The 12200-nt window shown below is 40.8% G+C and overlaps 1 protein-coding gene across 5 annotated transcripts in view; it reads left to right on the top strand.

Moving 5' to 3' along the window:
• Positions 1 to 5935, top strand: part of LOC115197410 (tetraspanin-9) — a 319821-nt gene extending 313886 nt beyond the window's left edge. For all 5 annotated transcript variants that reach the window (XM_029758905.1, XM_029758907.1, XM_029758906.1 and 2 more), the window contains one exon: positions 784 to 5935. In XM_029758905.1, coding sequence (XP_029614765.1) covers positions 784 to 855 — 72 coding nt within the window. In that variant the 3' untranslated portion in view covers positions 856 to 5935. The remainder of the gene's footprint in view (positions 1 to 783) is intronic.
• Positions 5936 to 12200: the final 6265 nt, after the last annotated feature.

The raw sequence follows: 12200 nt of genomic DNA, 5'->3' as shown, positions 1-12200 counted from the left end.
CGGCCCAGTACATCACAAGGGCCAAGCTTCCTGCCATCCAGGACCTCTATACCAGGCGGTGACAGAGGAAGACTCGAAAAATTGTCAAAGACTCCAGCCACCCTAGTCATAGGCTGTTCTCTCTGCTACCGCACAGCAAGCGGTACCGGAGCGCCAAGTCTAGGTCCAAGAGGCTTTTACACAGCTTCTACCCCAAAGCCATAATACTCCGGAACATCTAGCCAAATGGCTACCCAGACTATTTACACCACTGATACTCTATGTTGTCATCAATACATAGTCACTTTAATAACTCTACCTACATGTACATATTACCTAAACTAACCGGTGCCCCCGCACATTGACTCTATACTGGAACCACCCTGTATATAGTCTCGCTATTGTTATTTTACTGCTGCTCTTTAATTACTTGTTACTTTTATCTCTTATTATTATTATTTTTTTTTATTAACTGCGTTGTTGGTTAGGGGCACGTAAGTAAGCATTTCACTGTTGTATTCGGCACATGTGACTAATACAATTTATTTTTATTTGACACAGACAATAGATTTTTTTTTTATACCAGATACTTAATGTCTGACAAAAATGTCCATTAATTATAATCCACATAATAATTCACATTTCCTGTTGCTGCAGGATTTTTTTCTTGCTGTAGCAAACTGGCTCAAATTAAGATCGTACACATCACTCAGAGCTAGCTGCGCTGTACCATTCACTGTGTCAATAACAATAATAAAACCTAGTTAGACTTAAAATTCACTGTGTTCTCCCTCTCCCCTGCAGCTCCTCGGCATGGCGTTCTCCATGACACTGTTCCACCAAATCCATAGAACGGGGAAGAAGTACGACGCTTAGCGGGTGACAGACGGCACACAGTGAAAGGAGCCCCATACGCTGCCTGATGGGAAAGACTCTGGATGACCCCCTATCCCCCCTATCCCCCCCTTACCCACTGCATCACTAAGCCTCCCCATTGTTCCCAGAAACCCAGTACAGACTACAGCTGTGTCACCCTCCTCCTCTGCTCTGTCCACTCCACCATTCATTTGCCAAAGAAAAATGGGACTGGAAGATTAAAGGACAAATATACTTTTGGCAAGGAACCCTTAGGTTATCGCTCTCCTCTTCAGAAGTACATTTCTATTTTTGTGGTGCTTGTACTAACAGTTTTGTGGGAAGTACGGATTTTCTGAAACGACAAATGCTTTACTAATACTCACATCCCCCTGCAAGGCAAAGAAAGAGAAGACAAGAAAACCGATATTATAGTTCCCTCCTGGCTTTCATGGATTTTGTCGTGTTGATTATTTATGTTAACTTTCCCTTGTGAATGATGAAAGGCTCCAACATAGCATGCTAGTTTTCTACTCCCTGGAACTTTTTGTTATTGAAAATGTCAGACAACAATGTTTTTTTCCCCCAATACAACATGATTTTTTTTTCTAAATGTGTTCTTTATGCTCATATGGAATGGAGTGTTTGATATGCTAAGTCTTATCTCTTGTTAGAGCTGTAAAATGGATGAGAAATGATTAGAGGCTGTGGATGATCAGAGGTCAGAGGTCAGGATCAAGGTAATAATGCCAGGAGTCCTTAGTGCGTGGTGCTCTGGATTCAGACAGGTTCTTGGAACGTCAGGAATTTTCTGTGATAGGAAGAATTACAATTCTTGAAATCAATAGTCATTTCAACCAAATCACCTAGATATCCATCGCAACACACAAAGAAACATACCAGTGTTGTTCTCTTTTCAACTTCCACCCATCCTACATTTACATTTCAAAGTTTAGTCATTTAGCAGACACTTATCCAGAGTGAATTACAATTAGGGCATTCATCTTAAGATAGCTAGATTCAGCTTAAGATAGTCTATAACCACCAGTACTTCCATTCTGAAATAAAAGAAATAGACTGTTAAAAAATAAATGTGTTTAATACGGGCCCGTCAGGACTGACACGTAGAGCTATCTGGTGCTCTCTCTCTCTCTGAGGGCTGAGACTAGTGACTGCAGCATTAGATCAGACTGATGGAGCTGCTACTGCAGTGGAGGCAGCATGCGATTTGAGAGGAGAGAGAGAACAGATCTGCTGGATGGATGGCTGCCTTCAAACGTCTACTACAGCATTGATCGTCAGAAGAGTTTCTCTGCAGTGTTTCTCCTCTGGCACACCTGAACTCTTTAAAAAAAATCCCTCTCTTTCTCTATCTCCTTCTCTCTCGCTCTCTCCTCTCCCTCTCTTTCTTTCTTTTTACATGTCAGAACGGCAGAGGGGGGCGAGAAACTATCTTCGCAGTACACATTTCCACTGACATTCCTGCTAGACTAAGTGATGATGTCTCTATCTATACCTCTAGTCTGGATGCTACTGCTGTTGTAGTTTTCAAAGCACATCCCCTGCTTCAGTCTGTCACAGAGGGGGTGGAAGGTGAGGGAGGGAATCAGATCAAAAGGCGATGCAGTGTTTTAGATACGGCAACACGTCCTGTAGGTCAAGTCGTTTTACTAGCGCCACAACGTAGGTCATTGTATGGCTCAACCACAGGAGTCCTGAACAACAAGTGTAGTTCTGTTCAGGCCACTTGGATAACTACACTCTAAACTACTTAGGAGGGCTTTACCAACAGGGTCATGTCCATTAGGCACCATCAAAACAGACCGAAACAGTGTGGGACTATCTGGAAACGCACATTTTCCAATGCTTGCCCTAATGAACGCAACCCAGTTTTCCTTTAACATGTCATCATGCAGAAGAAGAGGGAACTTTAAGAGGCATTCACTGCCAACCATCTGCTTGTAGTAATCGATAAACGGATTTGTTATTAACATGGAGGTTGACTGAACTGGCTGAATGTTTACTGTACTTTGGGAAATTTGATAAGAAGTTAGATAATCGGGCCCAGAAGTTGCAAAGCTAAAAAATGTAATCTTACAAATGTAGGAGGGTTAGGAGCTAGGATTCTGCTTGGGATAAGAAGTGTAAGAACTCTGACACTGCATTGCTGCTACATGGAGAATAAAGGGGAAGTAGAGGTAATGTAACCAAACACAGCTAGCTCAGAGACACTGCTGCCTAGCTTTTACACTCTCCGTCTGCAGTAAGGATCATCTGCAGGATCATCTAAGGTCATTAATTAAGGCTGATTAGGACATCTTTATTTGAACATATTGGGATGTACATACTCCACATAGTGGTAGATTGCAGCAGATGCTGGTTTGTGTGTAGCTGCGTCACAGGCTCAGTTGGTTGTTGCTCACCTTTACGTCTGATTCACCGGATGCCCCCATCATACTCCGCAGGGAAAACATGACAGCTGCTGATGTAAAGCACAGGCTTCACATCCCCTCAGCCTGGGTGCATCCACAAACAGTCGTCACAATTTAGCGCTCCAGCAAATTCTGCAAGGTACATGCCAGGATAGACATTTGTAGCGACGTGACAGTTGTTTTGGTCCCTTAAGAACTTGTTTGTTGTAGAGTGTAGACCTACATGTGTATCCCTTGTACCTCCCTTGTAAATCCTTGCACCCTCTCCCTTGAGAAGATTGGGTGGTGGTGAGGGGACTTTTATTTGTCACTATGCTTGCTCCCAGAAGTAATACTGCATCTAACATCATAGACTCAACTGATCATATCTGTGATCATTATTGTATTGTAAAAGTCTGACATTGCCACATTGTGTGAACTGATTTGGGGTGGAATGGTTTGATGTTGAATGAAATGCAGAATAGCCTCTTCATGAAGATAGATAGATATATATTTAAACATCCTGAAGACGAACCGGCTTCACACTGTTTATATGTCAGACGTGGCTCAAGAATCATCTCAAAATCCCAAACTGTTTTTCCGTTGTCAATCATGTAACGTGTAACTGTCACTGCCCTCTTTGAAATGTCAGTGTTCAACCATTCAGAAATGTTTCTGTTCTTCTGAAGGAATTCATTCATGTCTTTGCTCCTCTCACATTCTCCCATCGTCAATTGGTTTCTCAGTGTTTTAACAATTGTTGTTTGTTCATGTTCGTAGGGGTGCAGTATAAGAAGGCCTGTTACTTTAACTCAAATTGTTTTTGTCTCTTGCTTTTATACAATATGCTGTTTTACTATGTTCTACTTGGCTTTGTTTTGTCTGAAGCTCACTGTCAGTCATCCGGAGAACATAACATCATTAGTATTTTATCCTCGGGATTATAGAAGGATAGTTAGATGGGAGAGTTGAAGATTTAAAAAAAACGTTCCTGTTCAAGGTGCAACTAAACCACCTTCCTGTCTTAACTTTGCCACAGGCATTTATCCAAGTCCCGTTTTGAGGGAGGAACACGCAGTCCGAGTAGGAGGATATACGAAGATCTTTTGAATTAAGAGTGCTATTCTATTATCTGTGGTATGTCTTTTTAACCATGCCTGTACCACTTTTGTAAATGCCTGCCCAACCTTGCCCTGTGGAATGTGTTAAATCTCAGATGACACTGACTAAGCAACATAATTCCTTTTACTGCATTACGCTTATGCTAGTCCTGGGTGTAAATAATCTCATTTCACAAATGATCAACTGTTGCAGGTGCACCTCTACAATAGGAAGGAACTCATGAACCTAATACCTATTGGCATCATTTGATATGAAATTCAATTCTAAATGACAGCAGGATCTTACCAACTAACACCTGACGCTCTCTCTGACTGTATATTTTTGGAAACCATTTTCTCAGCTGTATGGGTGTTAACTAATATCCTACCCATTAATTGTTATTTTATTCATATTTTATTCCTTTGATAGTTTGTTTGCATTTGTACATTTTCATTCAGGAGCAGTGTATATGAAATGTTCATATGTTTTTCGAGGTTAGTACTGTATTCATGTTTTTACACTATTGCAGCTTGTAGTGAGAGATACATTTCATGCATGGATTTGGAATGAGCATTAAGTATTTACTCTCTTCACATCGAAACACTGCCACAGACAAGAGACGGAAAGGGAACAATGGTTGTTGGGGTTTTGTCGGCTATGAGGGAATTTGAAAGGAAGCAGCTCATTTCTATCTACCACCTTTGACATATTTTTATAATCTCTTCTCTAATCCCCTACCACTAAAGCTGACTATCTGAGCTGTTCTGAAGTGTATGCTCTTGAATAGTGTGTTTGATGTAGTGTCGTGGCAAACGGCAGTATTATCTGCTACCTGTCAGCCTTGTACTGTGGAGTTTTTCTGCTACATGTCAAATCACTCTGAATATAAGGTGGTGCACTACATTTCATTCTTTAAATCCTGCTATTTTTGAAATAAAGGAAAGTGTGTTGCAAAATTCCATGATACCCTGTACACTCATTTGCCTTTCATGTTTGAAGACTGACACTGTTGATGTGTTGCTTTTTTGTTGGCACTGTTAACTATACAGTATTTACAATATTGTTTGAATCTGAATAACATAACATTTTGGAATATTGTAAGATTTTCAAACAGCAGTGAACCAATGAGTGAGCTGTTGTCAGCAGTTAGGCTATACCAAGCAAAACCCAGAACCCCCCCAAATGTGCTCTTTACAATTACATTTAACCTAAGGGACCGGTACGGCAGACAGTGTGATGAACTAATCGTAATAGAAATTCAAATGACAGTTGTCATCAGAGTCTCTCTCGCTCTCTGATTTTATGAGTTGGTTTCTACAGATGATGAGCATCCTATAACATTGGCCATTTTATCTAGTATTTTTACTGCTTGATGTGGGCATGAGTATTTTTTTACTGAGCTTTACCCCCATGAGTTATCTGTTCTCCTTCTGTCCTTCCTGTGTGGTAGTTATTGGAGTTTACTGTGCCATTCTATTCTGGCTTTCTTTAACCTCACTGTTCCGTCTATGCAAAAAATACCTAGTTTAGCCTTTGTACATACTATTTTGTATTAGTAATATGTATTGAAATAAAGTAATTAGAATCAATGATGAATGGGGATTTTTTTTATTTGATTTTTCAGCATAGGGTAATACTGTATTTTTTCTTCATCAGTAGAAAGAAAAACTAGAAAACCCCTATAGTAGTCTTCTCATGTAGTCCACCTGACGTTTTCACTCCATTCCCTGGCATCCACAGCAATTCGTCCTCGCATCCCAGCACCTCATTGTCGAACATAGAATGGATGTTTTCCCCCCAAAATTGGTTTATCCAGCTCACTTGTTTTACCGGTGTTTTTCAGCTTACACATTCAGCTATCTCTTTGACCAAATGGTTGAAAAAGCACATCTCAGTCTCAGTGCTCTACCTTCATTCCATCCTGCACTGGAAGGCTATCTTGAACCACTCAAGGTAAGGCACTCTTTCTCCATCAGGCTTCAGCCATAATGCTGAAGGACTCGATCACATCAATTAGTTGATTTAGCTTTGTTTTAGATTTGGTTAATTATGAAATGTTGGCCTCCTGAGTGGTGCAGTGGTCTAAGGCAGTGCATTGCAGTGCTAAAGGTGTTACTACCAACCTGGGTTCAATCCCATGCTGTGTCACAGTTGGCTGTGACTTGGAGACCCATGAGGCAGTGCACAGTTTGCCCAGCGTTGTCTGGGTTAGGGGACAGCTCTAGTGACTCCTGTGGTGGGCTGGGCGCATGCATGTTGCATGCACTTTGGTTGCCAGTTGTACAGTGTTTCCTCCAACACATTGGTGTGGCTGTCTTCTGGGTTAAGTGGGCAGTGCGGCTTGGCAGGGCTGTGTAGTGGTGGACACATGGCTCTCAACCTTCACCTCTCCTTAGTCTGTACGGGAGTTGCAGTGATGGGACAAGACTGTAACTACAAATTGGGGATAAAAAATTCATAAAATATGCTAGCGGTCACAACTAAATTCAAATGTGAGTTGGTTTTGGGGTGTGGTTTGATGTGTGTTTACAGGTTGGAAAAGTTAGCCAAATTACCACATCTCACAAAACTGATTTAGACTAAACTGACTTTATGACCAAAACTATCTTCTTTTATACTCTAATAAAGCCTAGATTCAATCAGATCAAGCATTATCCGGCGATAGCAGACAGAGCCGCACAGCGGATGTTTAAGCTGTGATGGAGATGGAACTGTGTTGTAGCTGTCAAATCTGTGAGCAGCTGCTCTTGCGATCATTGTCACGAAGACACAACACCCCACTCACATTAGAAGTTCAGACTAAGAAAGTGTAGGGCAGGCTATATAGACATTATACGCTCAAAATGAAAAAGCATTCAACAAAAAAAGCATTCAACAAAATAATGAGGGTTTCTGTCATCATAACGGAGGTGTAGATTCCATCTCACATTCCCATGTTCCATCAAGGCTGCATGGGATTTCTCCTAATGCAACTCCGTGCAGCCAATGGCAATGTCCGCTTTCGGTATAATGCCAGGAGCCACTTGTGGATTTGGCAGCTCTAGCGCAGTTCCACCTCCAACTCCCCAAAATAACCGAAATGCGATAGTTGGCTAAAGCGGATCTGATTGAATGGAGCCCATTAATTGCCTTCTTTGGCTTTTGCAGTTCCTCCAGATGTCATTGAATACCTGAGGTGCTCTGAAGTATTCAATAGGGCAGTGGGTGGAGAGGCCATTGGTCCAGCAGCCTGAGAGTGGACTGCTTTATGACCTCACTACCATTTGCTGTCTATAGTCTCAGGCTGGGTCACCTGTCAACCAGCCAGGCTGAGCCTGAGAGCATCCAGGACAGGATCCAACCACCAGCGCAGAGGGCATTACACACTGGGGGTCAGGGGGACCACAACATTCCAACAGCAGGTTTTAACTTTGATCTACAGCGAGAGAAAGAACAGGAAATGAGAGGATGCTTTTTAGGTCAAATGCATATTTCCACAATGTTGAAGGCCACTTTCATTGATTATGCCCAACATCAGAACATTTGATAAATAGCCTACAGACAATGCTCTAATGTAGTAAAACTGTGACCAGGATTCAATCAAAGGGTTCTTTGCCGTCAATGCGCCTTTTAAAGGTAATTTTCCTGACTTTCACAGAGATCGCGTTAATTTTACAGTACACGCTGCAGATGTTGACTCAACCGGAAATGGCTTTTGTTTGAATTGCGGTCACAATCAATATACAATGTCCATTAATCAGCACCGAGGGCCTAGACAACCTATATATACCAACAGATAAATATTGATCGCAGGGACTTCAATGTGGTCCTTTACTGAGAGAGACGGGCATTCTCATTTATAGACAGGTTGACAGTACACCAAAGCTTCCGGGCCAACGGGCTATTCAGCAGCACTGAGGTTGGAGATATTTTTCTGTAACCTGATTCCTAGGCCTGCAGGACAGTTCTGGTGCTTACCAGACATGGCAGGGCAGCACCACAGCTACTAGCCCCCCTTTTTAGGCAGAAGCTTGCAAACCTTACATAGCAGCTGATTCGCATGGTGGTCAAATAACTCTGGGGTTGGGTTGGGCTAAAAAAAATTGTGAATTAAACATGTGGAGATGTCATTCAGATGAAAACAGCAGGCAGACGCTCCCTTTGGATAATTCACAATTGTAGTATTTAGACATTCACATCAACAATATATCAAAATGAAAGTTGTTGTGGGTGAAAATGACTGTCTCATTTCAATGGTTGTTCATGAATTTTGCAACCTTAATTAATACTCAAAACTTGCCAGAAGTCTCAGGGGTTGTGTTAAAATCTAAACAAAATTGATCATTGTGCTGAGAAATTTTGATTATCCAAAATGTGCAATACAATAGTTTCATGAAATGTTTTACATGCCCAAAATCACAAGTTTGTTGTACTGTAGATGCTAAGCCTATACAGATATAGGATCTTAATTTGAGCCAGTTTGCTACAGCAGGAAACTAATCCTGCAGCAACAGGAAATATGTGAATTATTATGTGAATTATAATTAATTGACATTTCTGTAGGGGTTGATACATTTCTCGAAAGGCAAAATCAAGTCTGAAATTTCAATGTGGAAATTACAAACTTTCGAAGTGTTTTTGAACCTCAAATGTTTTAAACATTTTACATTTTCTGCATTGCAGGAAAGTCCCCCTCAACAGGGTGATCAAATTAAGATCCTACATCTATAGGTTAGTTGGGCTGTATTGTATTTGTTCAATGTAGAGCTTGTGTTTCTAGTAAGTCTTGAACACCACAGTTTATTAAAGAGCATATTTTCTGATGAGCACGTTGTGATGTAATTTATTAATTTATAATTTATGAATCTCTCATACCAGGCACTGGGGCTGAATGGCTGTCGTAAAGCCCACAAGACCATGGCTATGTTGTCATTGTGAGTGTGTGGCCATGCGGCGGATAGACATGGGGCTTGATGCTGCTGCATGGTTGTGAAGCGGACAGCTAGAATAAGATAAAGGATGGGACAGAGATTATGTTATAGACGAGACACGGAAGCAATCACGGGATGGGAGTCACATTGAAGTTCCGTTGGCTCTTTGTGCAGGAACAGTGGTGTAAAGTACTTAAATAAAAATACTTTTAAGTTCTACTTAAGTAGTTTTTTGGGGTATCTGTACTTTACTACTTATATTTTTGACAGCTTTTACTTTTACTTCACTACATTCCTAATGAAAATAATGCACTTTTTACTCCTTACATTTTCCCTGACTCCCAAAAGTACTAGTTACATTTTGAATGCTTGTCTAATTCACACACTTATCAAGAGAACATTCCTGGTCATCCCTACCGCCTCTGATATGTCAGACTCACTAAACACAAATGCTTCATTTGTAAATGACGTCTGAGTGTTGAAGTGTGCCCCTGGCTAAACGTAAATTAAAAAAACAAGAAAATCGTGCCGTCTGGTTTGCTTAAAAACTTCGCCATCGTGCACCATCGTGCATAAATGTATTTTGTCCCCCCACACCAAACGTGATCACGACACGCAGGTTAAAATATCAAAACAAACTCTGAACCAATTATACTAATTTGGGGACAGGTCGAAAAGGATTAAACATTTATGGCAATTTAGCTAGCTAGCTTGCACTTGCTAGCTAATTTGTCCTATTTAGCTAGCTTGCTGTTGCTAGCTAATTTGTCCTAGGATATAAACATTGAGTTGTTATTTTACCTGAAATGCACAAGGTCCTCTACTCCACCAATTAATCCACACATCAACCGAATCGTTTCCAGTCATCTCTCCTCCTTCCAGGCTTTTTCTTCTCTTGAATTTATATTGCGATTGGCAACTTTCATAAATTAGGTGCATTACCGCCACCGACCTCGTTTGTCTTTCAGTCACCCAGGTGGGTATAACCAATGAGGAGATGGCATGTGGGTACCTGCGTCTAAAAACCAATGAGAAGATGTGAGAGGCAGGACTTGCAGCGTGATCTGCGTCAGAAATAGAACTGACTTCTATTTTAGCCCTTGACAACGCAGACTCTCATTGGCACGCGTGAGCAGTGTGGGTGCAATAATTGAATAATGGAGATTTCAACATTTATTTTGCAACGCTCGTGCACGTGATGCGAGCGGTGTAGTCAGCCTGTTAGGGATAGGCTGTTAGGGATAGCCGACAACATCCGGTGAAATTGGAGGGCACGCAACTCAAATAAATAATCAAAATATTAAACATTCATGAACATACAAGTATCTTATATCATTTAAAAGCTTAAATTCTTGTTAATCTAACTGCTTTGTCTGATTTCAAAAAGGCTTTACAGTGAAAGCATACCATGCGATTGTCTGAGGACGGCGCCCCACATCAACATATTTTTCAACCAGCACAGGCTTCATACAGTCACTAATTGTGATGAAATAAATCACTTACTTTTGAAGATCTTCCTCGGTTTGCAATCCCAAGGGTCCCAGCTACCACATGAATGGTCGTTTTGTTAGATAAAATCCTTTATATCCCAAAAGGTCTGTTTAGTTGGCGCCATCGATTTTAGTAATCCACTTGTTCAACATGCAGACAAAGGAGTCCAAAAAGCTACTGCTAAACTTCTTCCAAACAAGTCTAACGGCATTTCTATTTAATCCTCAGGTACTCTAAAATGTAAATAAACTATAATATTTCATAGTAGTATGAAAATTAGTAAGCGCGCACCCTCTCCCTCACGCGCCGAAAGACTGATATTGTTCCGGTGCTCTTCCCTCTTCTTTTCAAAAAACAAGCCGGAAACCTTGAATAAAGACTGTTGACATCTAGTGGAAGCCATAGGAATTGCAATCTGGGAGACGGATTTAAATAGAAACAATAGGTTTCCATAATAAGAACCTTAGTTTTCTTTGGATTTTCGCCTGCCATATCAATTCTGTTATAGTCTCAGACATTATTTTAACAGTTTTAGAAACTTCAAAGTGTTTTCTATCCAATGCTACCAATTATATGCTTCTGGTCTTGAGTAACAGGAAGTTTACTTTGGGCACATCAGTCAGGCAGAAATTCAGGAAACTAGACACTATCCCAGAAAGGTTTTAATATAAGGAATTTTAAATTATTTCTACTTTTACTTTTTGTATTTAAGTATATTTTAATGATTACATTTACTTTTGATACTTAAGTACATTTTAAACCAAATACTTTTAGACTTTTACTCAAGTAGTATTTTACTGGGTGTCTTTCACTTTTACTTGAGTAATTTTCAATTAAGGTATCATAACTTTTACTCAAGTATGACAATTGGGTACTTTTTCCACCACTGTGCAGGAGCAACTCCCACCTGGAATATATTGCAGCTACATGTCCATTGCTTGCTGTTTGGGGTTTTAGGCTGGGTTTCTGTATAGCACTTTGTGACATCTGCTGATGTAAAAATGGGCTTTATAAATACATTTGATTGATAGATTTATTGATTGAATGTGTGTTATTGAACCGTCCAGGCCAGGGGATCAGTTGCAGCCGAACATCACTGGGCTAGTTGTGTGTGTGTGTACCTGAGACAGGCTCCAGACTGCAGTATTGCAGCCTAATCCTTCAGCGCTTTGTTCCTGTCTTGTCCCCCTGGCCTGGCTCAGACTCTCCCCTTTCAAAGCCTGAAAACATATCTGGAATACTTTCACCACAGAGTGTCCCAATACAATAGCCATGTTTTAGTCAGCCAACCAACCTAAGAGCAGCAATTACAGTATTGATTAGAAGACCCTGGAGCGCCAATCAAGCTGTGTTGCTGTGTTACATATGTATTGTCTGGATGTGGTATAGGGAAAATAACCCTGTTGCTAGGTCTTGCTCTCTAACCAAGATGGTCATGACAGCAACTCTTTTC

This window comes from Salmo trutta, chromosome 7 (genome assembly GCF_901001165.1).
Source record: "Salmo trutta chromosome 7, fSalTru1.1, whole genome shotgun sequence".
NCBI classification, from domain to species: domain Eukaryota; kingdom Metazoa; phylum Chordata; class Actinopteri; order Salmoniformes; family Salmonidae; genus Salmo; species Salmo trutta.
This window is presented reverse-complemented; position numbering and strand designations above follow the sequence as displayed.